Below are 17251 nucleotides of genomic sequence, written 5' to 3'. Positions count from 1 at the left end.
CATCGGCACTATTTTAGTTAAGCGAATCGATCAAATACAGGCTGCAGAGTCGTCGCCGGACTCAGGACTTGATCGGCAAATTTTGCCCGAGTTGGGCTCGAGACTCGGAAGTCATACCCGACTTGATTTTTTCGGGTAGTTTTTTACTCTGTAGCCCTGATGGAAATTAATAGAAAAGTATCAGACGTTGCCCAGGGGTGAGTGATTGTTTATTGCACAGGAACTGGTTGTTTTTGTTTATATCTGAAACCTTAGTGTTTTGAGAGATAGAAACAGACAACCGTGGTGGTAAATTATTCCAAAATGTGGTTGTACATTAAAGCGATAATGCTTTTAATTTAAATCGGTTTTTGTGTATTTTTTTATTTGTTGGCAACTAATAGCAAAATTTATTGGTACACCGTATATGTGTCATACCTTTTAGTTAAATATGCTGTATTTAAAAGAAGTTCGACCAGACAAAACCTGTGGAGCTGTTTTTTTAATACTTAAAAATCAGACTAAAATTACACTACTAATACACGAAAAGTAAATATGATTTTGCAAAGCACCAAACCGGATATTGTTATCCATGATGACGTCACCTACAGCGAATTCATCCTGAGTTGTTTGCGCAAACACGGCGATAATATTGCAATGGTAAGTAAAGTTCTACGTAATTTGCCTGCCTCACTAAACGGTTACGTTAAAACATATTGCTGTGGCAAAACCAGTTTTTACAAATTCTATCCAATATGTAGAAAAATTTCATTTAATCAAAAAATAAAATATCGGTCACAAGCTCTTGCAGTATCAGTTACAAAGAAGTGTGTTCCCTCAACTTAAAGCGTTGAAAAATGGTATAAAAGTTGTATATTCACAGCTTAACATAAATAGAAAACAAAGTTAATTTAACGTCTATAATGTCATTTTAAAGTTAATGGAAAATAACCCGAAGAATATTTTCAAGAAATAAACCCTTATAATGTTCAGGTAGAGGTTGATGAAAATTGTAGGACGACCACGTTTAGGGAGTTGCACGACAGCGTCACCTTGTGTGCTGCGGCCTTAAACAAACTTGGAGTGAAGACGGGTGACGTGGTGGCTGTAACCTTTGGCAACCGGCGCGAGTTCGCCGTCATTTTCTTGGCTACCGTGCGGAGGGATACTAACCACTTGCAACCCCAACTATACCGCGGGTGAGAAGACGGTTTGAACAGCAAGCATCAATTTTAGTTACGCCAGTTTAGCATTGTAACGGCGCCGATACCAGTTCAAAACTGCTTTCGGTCTTCAATTTTCGTGCTCGTGCTCGATCCCAGTATGAAATAAAGTAAAACATGGAATTAACGTATTTACACTAATGAAAAGCAGTCTTCAAAGTTGAACAGTATTTACACTACACCAAGCAGCAACATTACTTGGGTTCATTTGTTGCTTTATTTAAGACAAATAATCATGCTGAAAGTACTTTTTAATACCATATGTAGCTACCTTAATGCCTTGTAACCAATAAGTTTTCCTGTGACCCTGGTTAAGTATGCCATGTATTTTTGTTTCCGCAAAAAAGATTGGAAATCGTTTTTCTTGAAGGCAACCCTGTGTGAAAAACGTTGCTTATGACTTGTTATTCAAGGTAAAAGAAACGTCTAATTAACTCTAATACCCGTCTTTAAATGGCATTTCGTTTGCAAATGCAGCAATAAAATCTTATTTTACGTCCTGTTTAAAGCATTCAGGTTCCGTTTTCAAGCATCGTATGAAATGTGCAAATAATGTTTGTCAATTTATGTTAATCCGACAACTTACTTCGCCAACTTAAAAGGTTGTAGGAGACCTTGATAACGACTTAATCGATAACTTTTGCAGGGGAGGTCACGAAACAGTTTTCTAACTCTCAACCAAAAGTGGTGTTTGCGGAAACCAGCATGTACCAAAAGATGCAAGAGGTCGCAAAAACGGTGGACTCAATTAAAGTAAGTGCTTGTTATAAATAAAGTTACGTTCTACAGGTATAATATTGCTTTACACCAAAATATTGTATATTTCTATTGGCATGGATTTTGTTTTCCTTTTTCAGTACCCTCTTTCGTATTTATACAACATTTTCGTACATGCAGATACTGTTGTTGTTTTTTGTTTTACTTTTTTGTTTTCGCAGAATATCTTCACTGTCGAATCAGTGCATGGATCCACATCGTTTCAAGAGTTGCTTTCTAACGCTGACAAAAAAGTTTTGTTTAAAAAGTAAAAAATTACTAAACAACAATTTTAACAGATTTTCTCTTCGGTGCATATGTAGATTCGTATGAAGTTTATACAACTGTCAGCAATAATTAGTTTGGTACATTGCCAGAATATCTCAACTTGCGACAACTTTACATGTATTTTATAGAAAATTAATACGGTAAAATATTTTAAATAGTTACCCATGGTTAATGGTGCATCATGCAACAGCGTACCAAATGCCTTGTTTTACTCTTTGGCAGATTTTCCTTATGACAGGAATACCGTTGACGGAGAAGCCCTCATATATCTGCCCTACTCTAGTGGTACGACTGGTCTACCCAAAGGTGTGGAACATACTCACCGAAGCATGCTAGCCATAACGTTGCTCAGTCGGTATGCCACATTTATTTGTAATAACTCGGACGCGAAAACCTTATTTATGTTCTCTTTTACACCAGGGACGCTCTTTTCAGCGAATCGTTAAACGATATCTACTACCTGGTGCTTCCCGTGTTTCACATTTATGGCACCTTGACGGTGCTCTGTTGTATGACCCATGGAGTAAAGCTGGTCATTCAGAAGAGATTTACGACAAAGGGATTTCTGGACGCGATACAAGAGTACAAAGTAAGTGTAGTACATTTTCTCAAGCAGACGGTTTGTTTTTCAACCAGGCCATTAAAAGTCAATTTGTCTTTTGTAAAGGAGGGCGTAATTGTTTTAATTTTTTTAATAAATTCAAAATCGCGCAACTTATAATTCTGTGTATTTTTTTGTTATGAAGCTAAAACGTATGATCGTTTTTTTTAAAGAGCGTGTTTAGTATCAACCTTTTTTCAAAAGTGTCGTACACCACAGTTATTTTCATTAAGTATGCCTTTAAGTAACCAACCTAACGGCCGTACCTCCGATGATATTGGCCGTTTACAACTCATCTCTTCTCTCATCCTACCTCACTTCCTCCTTGAAGAGGATCACCTGCGGAGCGGCTCCTCTTCCCGGAGGAGTGGGAGAAGACGTTAAGTAGAAGCTCAATATCAAGTTAATACAAGGTCCTTATATACTTTAAAGTTGTAAAAAGTTGCTTGTATTACGTTGCCTGGTGACGTGAACAGTTAGTAGAAAGTATATAGGCCGTAAGTCAAGATATTGTTGATGAGTCGCTTTCCTTTGTCTAGACCGGTGTTACGCAAGCTTTTTTGGCTTGCGGCACCCTACAGAATTTATAAATAGCTCGCGGCACTCTTGCTTGTATTTCTGCTGAGTGGCTAACTGTAACGTTGCAATAAACGAGATTGAAACAGCACATTAACTGTGCAACAAGGTGAAACAACAACCTTTTAATTTTTGGCACATTTATCGCACAAAAGACATTGTATCAAGAAGCTTACCAATGGAGCAAAAATTGGAATCCTAAATAATTTGGAATACCTCTCGGTACCCTTGAGCGCCAATAATGACACTATAGAGTACCGCGGCATCCCGGTTGAGAACCATTAAAAGCGACCGCGTGCGTCGTCGACAATCCTGTCAGGCGCCAGCTGCGAAATCACAGTGTGCCATCGTTAACTTGGGGCGAAAAAACAAACGAAGACCGTGAAATATGTGTGATTAATTGTGGTAGAATCACACATAATTCGACTATCAGCAGCGCAGTTTTTAAGGTCCATGAACGGAACTAGCGATAAATTGCAAGCACGCCTATCGCCACCTGCAATACTAAACGAAGATCGTTTTTTCCGGGTGTTATTATGCCACGATTAGCGCAACATCTGCGCCGAGCTGTGTGCCAAGCCGGCTAAATTAAAAGCTGCGGTTGAAGGTAAATAAGTTGTGTCTATTGGACACTTAGCACGTGGTCTTACAGTATGCTTAAAGAGCATAATTTTGCGTTAACCATTATTACTTAAAAATGGAGACTTTGAAACGCGCACGACAGTCACCATTATACCTCCTTTTAAGAATCTGCTTCAGTTAAACAAATGTCGATGTTACGCCAACATCGGATATTAGCGCAGAGACCGAACAGCGAGGAACATACTGCGTATAACTCGACGTTTTTTGCGAGATAAAAAAAAGAAAGTTTGACTTAGCGTTGTCAATTGTCGAATACACACTTGCTGATCAGTCAACCTAAACAAAAACGAAAGAGAAAAACTTTTACGGTCGACCAAACAAAAGACGAAAAACGGTGTTTTGCGCTCGATTTTGGTTTCGCATTAGATTAAGACGCGTGACCCAATTACTTAAAAAGCACGCCGCTTCGAACAGTTTGTTAAACCTCCCGCGCCCTGGATACACCACTGGGGGCAATGGATAATGTATAAATAATACTAATAATCGCATTTTGAAATTCCAGGGGGGCAAGTGCCCCCCTTGCCCCCCCCCCGTGCGGGCGCCCATGTGTGTAAGGTGCGTTTTTCTTATTCATCTCAGAGATAATAGCGAACATTACAAAAGGTACAAAGCGTGATTCATTGTTAATGTGACCATGAGTTTCATGTTTAAAATAAAAAAACAAATGAAAGTTTATTATATTCTATAATTTTTTGTAGGCACAGCTTTTAAATCAGTCATATAGGCCACGTTCCTGTCACTAATATGGCAAAGACAGCAATACGTTTTAATATAAATAATTAGGTAAAATTTATTGCTAAATAGAAGTATGACCATGCCATTTTAGTTGGTAACTCAAACTGGAGATAAAAAACTATTAGTTTTTCTTTTACAACCATTATAAAGTCGAAAAACTGAAACGTTTTTATTTGTATTAATTCGTAACAATTATTTTCTTTTGAACGCAAGCTGTTTCGTTTTTTAATTCTGGTTGAAAGTTATTAAAACAAAATTTACGAAATACCCTTGTAGGTTACAAAGGGCTACTACAAAAATCCCCAGGCAACCGCCAACACGATCGATGATCAGGGCTGGCTTCATACTGGCGACATAGGCTATTTTGACGAACTCGGTCGAGTTTTTATAATCGACCTATTAAAGGAGCTCATAAAAGTGAAGGCATTTCAGGTAAAGTAAAGGCAAAGCGTTAGTACAATGCTACATTGTTTGGTGTAAGGTATAGCCCTCTGCTACTTCTGCGAGGACAGAGTTTCAATGATGTGACGTCATAAGTAGCGTAAAACCAATCCTCATAGGAAAACTTTTCAAGCAAGTGGGAACGCAAGTATTACGGCAAACATGAGACTTATTAGTATGACTAAATCATAATGTGTGATATGTTGAGGTTGCGCCAGCCGAGTTGAAAAAACTTTTGCTGACTCATCCTGACATCGCTGACGCTGCAGTAATCGGAGTGCCGCATAGCGAATGCGGGGAAGTACCAAAAGCATTTATCGTTAAAAACGACAAAAGCTTAAAAGAGTCGGATGTCCATGAATACATACGAGGTGTGTGAGTAAAAAGAAATATTTCATACCCAGTCTATCACATGGCAAAATATTACAGGGAAATTTTTATTAGGGTTCACCTAACCTCAAATTCAGCTATCAGCAGCTGTACTATATAGATGCCATGATCTTCAATTTAACTTAAGAATTGTGACATTTTAAGTGCACATAATTTTTTTACTGTAAACTAAATCGTCGTGTTTTTAACGCCGTATTGTCATTGCTGCAGACTTATTATGATAAATTTTTTTCAAAATGTATCTCATGACTATACCCTACAACGTTGTTATAATTATTGTATTTCTGAAAAAACCTCTTCATACCAATATGAGGTAGGTAACCGGAATATCAGACACTTCGTATATTAACTATGTACAAAATTATCGCCGATCCGGTCGGATCATATTAAACTGATCATATTATAACGGGCAACGTAAGGTTTTCCTAGTTGTGCTTTTAAGTTCCTGGAAACTTATTTGCTCTTATTTTAAATATGCCATTTAAAAAAAATCTTTTAAAGTGGAAAACGCTCAGCAAGATCGTAAACCATAGCAGAAATGGGTAGGTATGAAAATCGGCACTGATTCAACTCCAGTATTGGACAACTATACTTGTATCACAAGAAACCTAAAAACCCAACGTTATTGTTGTGTCGATGACATTTCCTTAGATTTAAAATATTGTTTTCCGCTTGTTTTATTTAGGTTTAGCAATGTTTTTTGTACTTTCCAAATGTTAAGAACGTGTTGATGCTATACGCGAATGTCGACAATTTTTTTTTACATAATATGCGAAAAAACATTTACCTTAATGTTTGTTATTCCTCGGCTGTAGAAAAAGTATCTTCGTACAAGCATTTGAAAGGGGGTGTTGTCTTCTGTGACGTCATACCCAAGAGTGCCAGCGAAAAGATTTTGCGACGTGAGCTTCGCGACCGAGAATGAAATAAAAAAATTGTAAACTTTTAATGTGTATTTGTGTACGCACATTCGTACAACTTACACAAAATCTCAAACATAGATGTTATATAAATTACTCCAATTATGCTTATGCTTCTCTATCTATCTATATTATTCGATAGAATGTATTTGTATGACAATCTTTGTATTTATTCGACTTTTGAGTATTTCACCTGCATACAACGCTTTATTTCGGGCCAGATTATGCAAAATTTTGTTTTGCAATTTGACGTTAGATCCTAATAACCTATTTGTATTGGAAGCACTTAGTTTAGAACTTCGTATATAAACCAAGATGTGTACGTTGCTATGTAGGTAAAAAAAGATTTAACTTCAAACAGACTATATAGTCGGTATAACGATTCTATGTATAAGATCTGTATAGTAATACGAGTAACTAATGATATTCTGCATTATGCGTTAATAAACTAATAATCAGCCCTGCTAATCATATGACTTTTCATTCCATTATAAATAAGTTTTATCTAGCAGCCTTTAGTTTTGCTGTTCAGGAGGTTAAAGTCAATGTCAACTTCATTTTTTAAGACACCTAGTTATCCATATATTTACTCAATTTAAAAAGTTTTAACACCTTACAAATGAAATGGAGGGATATCACACAGTTCAATGGCGAAAACATTTATTATGGCAAGGGTATCTTAACCGGTCCCCTGTTGCCACGGGACGGTATTAGCCGGGCCACGATTCCTTTTTAATTCAATTATTACCCAGACAAACTCAATTATGTAGTTGTCATTATGAACTCAAAAATTTCACTGTTACGCAACGCATTTTTCCAATAAATGAGCAGAAGTTTAGAACAAAGTGTTGATGCCAATCACTAATAAAAGGTTAAGGACCACTGGATTAGGCTATGGTGGTCACCACGTTCTTACTTTTATTGAAGCTAACTTGTTTGACTTGCTGGCCAATTCGACGAGCTTATAGTCTAAGTGCAATAGATTTATGAAGGCCGTGCATGCCTAAATGAATGCAAAACTCTTCAACTTTGCACAGATCAGTTTTGTTCAAAGACTTTTGCATTCCATTCAACCCTAATTAAAACATAAGCATATAAGATTGGCACAAGGCGCGAATATTTTTGTATTTATGTAAGTCAAATAGGAACAAATATATGCCATTGCCTCAAGCCCCCTTTGGATTCTGCCCTGATGCGTTATGATATTTTTGTATTGTAAAATATATATGTATTGCGATATAAAACCTTCTCCATATCTATAGTTAACAGGATAAAATCTACGAAAACTATAAATGTAATCATCCGTTCGTTTCTTTTTTGAATTTGGGATTGAATTATATTTTCCTTTCCCGCTTCCATTAAAGAATCGACATAAGCTTTCCGCGTTTATTAGTTTTCCGCTCATTTAAGCTTGACGTTTAGTATGCATGACAATCAGTTGTTTAGCTTGCCGCAATTAGAATAGGCTACTATAGATAGTTAATGGTGTTATTGTATAATTTTAGGATGTGCAGGCAGTGCGTGCAAACAAAAAGTTAACATAAATCGTTCACCCTATACTAAACCCTTTCTGTTGGTTCACCCTGGGGAAACAAAACAACCAGTTTAAGAAAGATAGAGTAAACACTGGGTTGAAGGGCAATAAAACAGCGATGACCACATGAAAAGTTTAGTTTAGGCAACATTTAACAACACATTATGTTTCCGTCTTTTAATATCCGATTTTTGCCAATCACGATTTCTTCGGCATACCCAGATATCTATTACTGAAAAAGAGTCAGTTTTAAACACTTGACTGTTAGGTTTTAGAAATAGACAGCGGGACCGACAAGGTACAGATGCTTGATGGGATTGGCAGATTTTAAATGCGGCAGATTTAAAAAAAAAGTCTTAATCACTTCAATATGCTTATCAAGACCTTGTGTTGCGAAACCTGAAGGTTTTCGATTTACACGTACTCGGCAAGCCAAAAGGGCGCTGGTTAGGAATCCTACAACAGTTGCTTTAATAATTGTTTCAACGCTGTGGTGGGATTCTAGACCAGCGCCGACAAAAATGATATGACAATTAAGTTTTATTTCTAAAAAGCTGTAAAGTTGCGTTTACACAAAAAAAGGAAACATGATTTTGCAAAACACCAAGTCGGATATTGTTATCCCTGATGACGTCACCTACAGCGAATTCATTCTGGGTTGTTTACGAAAACACGGCGATAATATTGCCATGGTAAGTAATCTTATGTAATGTACCTTGCTTACTGCAAAGTTGTGCGTCATTCTGCTTAGATCCAGTTGGAAAAATTAATCCTAAAACATTTTAATGAAATCGTAAGAGCGAGAAAAAACGTAGTTCGTTAATACAGCCCTGAAATCTATGAAAAATAGCTTCTGGGCTTGCGTAACAACTGTTTTGAGTTGACGTCAATGTACTTTTGTTTGAAGTCCGACGTACTATGTATAGTGACTGGCCAACCGCATATAAATTACTGTACAGAGCGTAGTTTTTGCGTAATAAATATATATAGGTAGGGGCATATATGGTTTGACCCTAAAAAAATTGCAACAAAAGTCTGCCCCGGACATAATACACTGCAAATGCGAATCTTGCTGTCCACCTCAATGTGGTTGCCGAAGATATGGGCTACCATGCCATGCTGCATGTCGACCATGCCAAACTGGTTCATGTGTCAACCCATACAGCAATCCGTAATTACAGACGATGACATCGAGAGTGACAGCGACGAGCTTTAGAAAAACTTGATCTATGTGCTTTCTTTACGCTGATTTGGTCAGAAGTAAACATGAACACATTGTATGAACTCTTTATGTCTGCTTAGTTTACCTAAATATATAAAAATTCACCGTTCTTTTGAATCACTAATACATTATTATTGTTCATTTTTAATTGTTTTGATAGCGATCTTGGATTGCCATGATATATTTATAGGCTATCAGATAATTCAACAAGTCTGAGAATGGTCTCATCAACATCACAGGGTATAGAAACCTACATATAGACATCAAAACTACATGTTTTGGTCTTAAGATGAATAAGTTATGGCCAATTTACTGTCATTTTAAGGTTTGGCGGCCATCTGTTAAGCCATCTTGAAAATAACCACTTTCCGGAAGTTGGAATCCTTAAGATTTTTAATATGCTAAAACTGACACCCAATACTAATGAAATCAGTTAAAAAACCTTTTGTTGCAATTTTGGGGGGTAAGCGTACCATATGTCATAAATGCCCTCACCTAATAGCGTTTTTTGATCATAACAGTGTCACATTTTGGTTTTTATAATAAAATTTTAGCAGGCTTCGCCTTATAGCAAAGTAGACAAACCGTATGTACGTTGTTAACCGCGCATAGCATAAACGTCACAAATACATTGGTCGCGTTCATGAAAAGTCGCTTTTCGGTCTGGTCACGAAAAACAACTAACGGGCAAGTCACGAATTTTACAGCGCCAAAACAAGATTAATTGGTGATTCTGACAAAGTTTTGCTTGTGCTGTGTAGCGTGATCTGTTGTTTAACTGCGAACATTAAAAACTGCCAGCGCAATGCCATCGCCGCCAAAAGCATACGCCGCGAAATTTAACTCCAATCTACGTATATTGTACCGAAGGTGTTTAAAAATATGGGGTTCGCTCAGCGACGCTTGTTGCAGAATCTCTTACCGAAAGAAATATAGAAATCATTTCAAATATCTCCCGCTAATTTGGCAAGATCAAATTGCTAAATTTTAAACGTGACATTACGATGAAACGACTGAAACAGCGGTTCTAAACATTTTTGTACCTGTGGCCCTTTTTGATGCTTTGTAATAGTCGCGGACCCCTTAAATTTTTCTGGTGTAATACCGACGTTTAGTTCTTTTTAATAATTCAGTATATCTGCCTAGTGCACCTTACGTTGAGTAAAGTAACAGACAACACCAAATTACTTATGACACGTTTATTTTAATGTGATTTATGCTGCTGCAACTCCGGAGCTAGTCTTGAAAAGCGTTGTTCTGTTTTTTGTGAATGCTAGTGTGATTTTATCACTTACCGAGATTGTGATAAACATGTCCCAGCGTTAATTAATTTAATAAAGGTATATTTAGAAGTTTTTGCGGACCCCTTGAATTCGTTTTTCAGACCTCCGGTTGAGAACCACTGGACTAAAATATTGTGATCAAAGCTTACGAAACCCACCCTACGTATTTTACATATATACACAACACGCTTTCGTTCTATCCACATACAAGCGTATTGCGCAAACTAAAATTACGGCATTGTAGATTGGTATTAAACCGTACTGGAATACGATGAAGTCCCACGTGTTGTGAAAAGTCTTTGAGGGACATCCAAAATTACTTTAAGCTAAACACAATTCCTCCTAAGTAGTGTTACTTTTGAATATCACCACGTAGACAAACTAAGTACCTCCTAATTAGCTATCTTTGTTTTTTTATGTACGTTTCGATAAAATTATAAGAGAAGTTAAAACATATTTGTGTAGTTTAAAGGATTTACAGCAGGTAAGATTATGTAGTTCCAACATTGTTCATACAGGTTTTGCATTCTGTTCTAATGAAGACATGAATGTTTATTAAATAGCAAATTTTGAGGGATACAATTTCGAACTGACAACTATATTAAACACAGGTAGAGGTTGATGAAAATCGTAGGACAACCACGTTTCGTGAGCTGCACGACAGCGCCACCTTGTGTGCTGCCGCCTTAAACAAACTTGGAGTTAAGACGGGTGACGTGGTGGCCGTTACCCTTGGAAACCGGCGAGAGTTCGCCATTGTTCTCGTAGCAACCGCGGCATGTGGAGGAATACTCACCACCTGCAACCCTGGCTATACAGAAGGTAAGCTAAATACATATACCTTGAGGTCGAGTCAACGCTTTAAAACAGCTTTATCAATCCCAAGTCAAAAACAAGTTCATATTCGTGTGTAGACATTTTTCGATCGGCCAAAAGTTCCTACTTTTGACCAAGACCGAAACTATACACCAAATGACGCCAAAACATAAAATGATATTAAAAGTAATATTATACTATTATTGATAATATCGTCAGTCAAGAGGGCCAGCTATTACGTGTTAACCACTTATGGATGATTTATTGTTACTTATAGCACACAACCAAGTTTAATTAAGGCCACTTTAGCATACAATCAAATATTAAATTAAATTTAATAATGATGTGTTAATATATTTGCAGATGAGATTACGAGGCAGTTTGTAGAATGCCGACCTAAGGTGGTATTTGTAGAAATCAACATATATCAGAAGATGGAAACAGTGGCCGAAAACGTGGACTCTATAGAAGTTTGTAAATTTTACTCCTGTAAAGTTGAATTACAACCCGCACAGCAGTTGATAATATCGTTTAAATAAAAAACACTAGTTGCTTACACTATACGGTTACAGTTACAGACCAAAGTATTATTGTTCTAACTATTTTACTTTCTGTACGGTACAGAAAATTTTCACGGCAGGACCAATAGATGGACCCACTTCATTTGAAGAGTTTCTTTCTAAGGCGGACCAAAAAGGTTCTTTAAAAGTGTGAATAGATTTTAACTAGGCTATATGTACGTTTTACTTAAAAATCGAGTTTGCTCCACCAGGCAAAACATCAACAGATAGTTCTTCCAGTGTAAACGAAGTTATAAACTCATTGGTTTACGTCTTCTGTAGAAGGAAATTCAGAAATTTGCATATAAACCAACATAGGGAAGCATTTTTATTTTTACCCTTACTTATGTAAAGGGCAATTGCCGAAAGAGTTTTAACTTGTTATCTATTTAACATCTGACAGATTTTCCATCCGACAGGAGATCTGATACGGGGGACACCCCATTTTTTCTTCCCTACTCCAGCGGTACGACTGGTCTTCCAAAAGGTGTTGTGCTTACCTACCGAAACATGCTAGCCATTACGTTAATGAGTGGGTATGCTATTTGTGTTTGTGTCCATCATTCGCACACAACCTAATTTGTTTAATTGCTCGGCAGAGGTGTTTTGTTCAGCGCCTCTCTGAACGACATCTACCACCTGGTGCTTCCTCAGTTTAACATGTTCGGAACCATAATCACAATTTGTTGCATGACCAAAGGAGTCAAGCTAATTGTGCAGAAGGGTTTCACAATCAGAGGATTTCTAGATTCGGTACAAGAATACAAAGTGAGCCGAATTTGAATTTTTACAGTTTAAGAAAAATAAATTTTGTCAATAATTGTCACCCTTACTATATTCTTAACAATTAAACTGCAATCGGTCGTTATGAGATTGCAATCGGTCGTCATGGTAAAGAACACTTAGCCGATTTGTGTCTTTCTAGCTTTTGCCCAAAAGCAACGGGGTTCCAATAACAAATTTAATTTAAGTCACTTGGTAACAGTCAACTTATTTGCAAAATTATTAAGTCAAAGTCAACACTGTTAACGTGTGTTGGTATGCTGCACTTTTGTTTGTATACTGCACTTCTCTAACTAAGTGCGCCTTTAGGTTACTAACTTATCTATCGTGCCCCCGATGGCATTGGAACTTTGCAACTTCCCTAACCTTTTATCCAACGACACTTCCTCCTTGGAAAGGATCACTTGTGGATCGGCTCCTCTGCCCGGAGGAGTAGGAAAAGATCTTCAGAAGAAGTTACATGTCCAGTTTATCCAAGGTACTAATATTGTGAACATAAACACCTTTGTCTTTTTTATGTCAAGTTTTATCACGGAGCGTTAAAGATAGAAAAACAAACAACTGTTGTAGATGAGTGACTCCAAATAGACCACTGGTAAGGCTACCGTACGTCCTCTATGAAAGGTATTTGTCTTTTTAACCACAGAAAGTCAATCTTCCTCCGAAGTCTTTGAAAACTGCCTAAATGTTCGTATTTTTTGTATGTTATGTTTTGTTGCCGATATTTTTAAAAGAAATATATTTTTATTAGACTTTTCGTCATGAGGCAAGTTTGTATCATAATAATTGGATATTATTGTGAATTTGCTTTACTCAAAACATTCTACAAAGTAATTTCCTGTATGTTGACGTTTAGGATACTTAAATATTTTACTTATTTACTGGGATTGTGAATTCAACAGTCCTTTCACTTGTGCACTTTTTTGCTGTCAACTTGTTCGCTGCATTTACGCGATTTGTCTTCCAGCTTGCCATCCAGCAGTTAGTTATATCAAATAACTTTTTGACAGCATCACATCTAATTACTTTTTTTATCAACGTCCCCTTAGAAAAAAAACTAAGGCAAAACATCAAATATTTATGTTGTAAATCTTAAATGACCTTTGCTTCAGTAAACCACTCGTGTTTGAAACGTCACCATTACACTTATTTTCAATCAATTACGGAAGCATAACTCCAGCCGTCCCTATAAGAACAGTGACCATTGGCCCCGGAAACACTTTTTACGTCACATGTAGATAAGACTTGACAACATTGAAACGCAATTAAACATTTGTAACAGCTTTTCCTCACTTGAACTATACTAAGAAAAAAACGAAATAATACCAAAAACATAAAAACATACTGCTTTAAAATACCTGCTTAATCTTTAGTAGTAATACTTTAGTTTTAGCATTAAAACAATTAAGTAAATAAAATAAAATTGTTTTGTAAGTAAATTTTCATTGTTATGCCTATAGACGCACTATATATTTTTAGGCGTTCAAATAAAAATAGTTTGCGTCAGTTTTCGAAAACTGGAAAGAGATCGCGGCAACGAAAAGGTTGGGAATCACTGATATAAATCGAGTAGGCACATAAGTCGATCTCACAAAAAAATATAAATTTTTCACGTTTTGTCTTATTGTATTTTTTTAGCTTACGGTATGACTGAGGCTACTCCTTTGACAGCCGCCATTGACCAATTTACGCCGCTCAAATCCGTTGGTCGCGTTTGCCCCAACACTTCGCTTAAGGTAAATTGACGTAGTAACATATACCGGTGTTGAACTGTCTACGGTTTTCTTTTAAGGGCGTTATAGTGGCTACAGATTGGAGACTATATGGGTATTCGACCTTGGTTAAGGCAAATAAAATTTCGTTTTTCATGCTCAAATAACCAAATCTTGAATGGTTCAGCTTGCTTAATTGTTAACCGAAAAATCTCACTTTACGGCAAAATATAATTTTATCCAAAATTTCATTATTCTTTCTTCTGTTTTACTTCTGTCGATATACTGTTTTTGGACTATTGTTTCATATAGCCTACTTTATGTATGCCAGTAATATATTTTTAATAACAACGCAATGAACAGGCTTGTCCAAGTCTGACAACACTGGGTATATTGTTTACTTTAAATCTTATTTTTCTGCAAGAAACATTTTAAGAGAATAACATTAACACAACAAATTTTGCTTTCCTACTATGAGGCGCAATAACACTTGTCAAATATTATTCTTTCTGTGTCAAATATTATTATTCCTACTTTAGGTTGTAGAAGCAGGCCGTGAGCTGGATGTTAAGCAGAGCGGCGAAATTTTGGCCAAAGGACCGCAGGTAACAATTTTAAAGAGTAACCAGTTCATAAAAACATTTAAAAAAATTGAAAAAAAATATATTTTGCTCGCGATGAAACGAATTATTTTATTATGTTTCTTGAGGTAGGTTATTATGTTTTTACTACCAAACGAAAAGAATATTGTTTTTAAGTTGTACAATCATAGCATATCAATTTACTATCTGTATTCCTGCACCAAAAGTAAATTTTACAGGCTATTGAAAATATGACCAAATTGGCTCGGTGTGCAGTTCAAACATAGAGATAAAGCAATGTTTGTTTTAACATTAACCAATGCAGAAGGAAATGTTTTCATATGTAGGCCTATAAATTCTCAGCGAACATGCTGTTTAAAATGAACTTACCTATGCACCCTTATATTTCTGGACTTTTAACTTTAAAAGTTGCAAAAAACTCTTGTAGTTGATGAAAGGCTACTACAGAAATCCCCAGGCAACCACCAACATTATCGATCATGAAGGCTGGCTTCATACTGGCGACATCGGTTACTTTAACGAACACGGCCAAGTTTTTATCATTGGTCGTTTGAAGGAACTCATCAAAGTCAATGAATTTCAAGTAAATTACATATAAAATTAATAAGGAGGATATATCTATAACTGTCTTAAAGTACCAACTGCTCAGGTTTCACCAGCTGAGATAGAGGAATTATTGCTGTCTCATCCCAATATCACTGACGCTGCAGTAATCGGAGTGCCGGATCGCGATTGCGGGGAAGCACCAAAAGCATTTGTCGTTAAGAACGTCAAGAGTTTGGATGAAAAGGATGTTCATGAATACATACGAGGTATGTGCAACAACCTTGTGCGCATTGTGATATCGTACCTACATAAAAAAGCTAGCGCTTAGAATTTAAAAATCTAGCGCCTAGAGTAAAAATCTAGCGCTTGGAGTTTCTGTGTGGCTTCCAATATCCAAACATTTTATGCAAGCAACGCATGCCAGTCATGCCATAGTATGCGATATTTGCATTTTCTATTCGAAACAACTTTACCATATCTTTGTTGATACGACTAATTCAAAATTTGAATCCTAACTTGTTTCTTTAAAAATCAAATTTGTGTTGTTTAATTTAAAATTATTTACGCTCAAACATTGGTCTGATGTAGGCAAGTTGTCGTCATACAAACATCTGAAAGGAGGTGTGGCCTTCTGTGACGTCATACCAAAGAGCGCGGGTGGAAAGATTTTTCGACGTGAGCTTCGAGACCGCAAATAAACCTAAACAATTTTTATTTTGAAGAGTGAGAACAAACATTATGTTTTTTCTTTCAACAGTTTGGTAGAAAACACAATGCAATAATGTACGATATTGTACTTAAATGAATATGTTAATTAGACCACTGCAATATATGCTTTGGCATCTTTCGACACTACTTACTGAGCAACGCTTTATGCAAACAATTGTATCAATCAAGAAAATTTAGGCATTTGTATGTGTTATCGTTGTTTTTTATGTCCCTATAATGCACATACCTATAACCTGTTTATAGGGATAGATTAACCATTAAGCAAAATAAGCACGTACTTAGGGCACCAAGGGAAGAGGTTAGGGGACACCACAGAAATTTTCATGACCGAATTTTAAATGGTGCCTCAGTGTCTAAGCAACTTTAATGAAATAATTCGAGTTGGTCAGACGACTCAGACCTCAATAGTGACCCGGTTGAAACAAGTTTGCTCATTTTTCTATTATCATCTTAAACCTCTTTATAAATGTTTGTAGTTATGATACGCATATAGGTCACTAAAGTCGGGACTCTAAAAGGTATGATTCGGCCCTAGGCCTACTTGCAATTCTACAGCGTGTCGCGAAAAGCTTCGCGATCATTTGTTGTGCGTATTTCACTTGGAATCATAGTTTAAAACTTGTTTCACGATATTTTGCTTACAAGGCGCTGCGGTGTAATTAAATTTACCACGAGCACGAAAACGTATAATTATGTAGATATATACATACTCCATTTACATCGAACAATTTAAATACGCTTCTCTACTGTTTATTTTTTTAGTGGACCACACCTTGGAGCAATGTATCTTCGAGTAATCGAGGTTATCATAATAAAACTATGTTCTACCAGTTGTTTAAGTTAACCCAATAGTTAAAGCCACCAAGTTGAACGTTGTCTGAGGGTATCGTCTTTTTTTGTTTAAATGAAAACC

The 17251-nt window shown here is 36.5% G+C and overlaps 1 protein-coding gene and 1 pseudogene across 1 annotated transcript; both read left to right on the top strand.

The window, feature by feature from the left end:
• Positions 1 to 534: 534 nt before the first annotated feature.
• Positions 535 to 6556, top strand: LOC146167448 (uncharacterized; annotated as a pseudogene).
• Positions 6557 to 8672: 2116 nt separating this feature from the next.
• Positions 8673 to 16307, top strand: LOC146167447 (uncharacterized). The gene is made up of 11 exons (XM_083385668.1): positions 8673 to 8777; positions 11202 to 11412; positions 11770 to 11880; positions 12370 to 12490; positions 12566 to 12734; positions 13059 to 13227; positions 14388 to 14485; positions 15001 to 15066; positions 15491 to 15646; positions 15713 to 15875; positions 16198 to 16307. The coding sequence occupies exons 1-11, from the start codon at positions 8673 to 8675 to the stop codon at positions 16305 to 16307; spliced, it is 1479 nt and encodes a 492-aa protein (XP_083241794.1).
• The last annotated feature ends 944 nt before the right edge of the window (positions 16308 to 17251 follow it).

The sequence above is a fragment of the Ascidiella aspersa genome, chromosome 1 (genome assembly GCF_963924565.1).
Source record: "Ascidiella aspersa chromosome 1, kaAscAspe10.2, whole genome shotgun sequence".
Taxonomy (NCBI): domain Eukaryota; kingdom Metazoa; phylum Chordata; class Ascidiacea; order Phlebobranchia; family Ascidiidae; genus Ascidiella; species Ascidiella aspersa.
Note: the sequence above shows the minus strand (reverse complement) of the source record. Positions and strands in the feature narration are given on the sequence as shown.

Bases quoted from the DNA above. Each gene is read 5' to 3' on its own strand.
- LOC146167447 (XM_083385668.1), top strand. From the start codon at position 8,673: ATGATTTTGCAAAACACCAAGTCGGATATTGTTATCCCTGATGACGTC. The intron at 8,778-11,201 runs GTAAGTAATCTT...TATTAAACACAG, and splicing joins ACGGCGATAATATTGCCATG to GTAGAGGTTGATGAAAATCG. The intron at 11,413-11,769 runs GTAAGCTAAATA...ATATATTTGCAG, and splicing joins CAACCCTGGCTATACAGAAG to ATGAGATTACGAGGCAGTTT.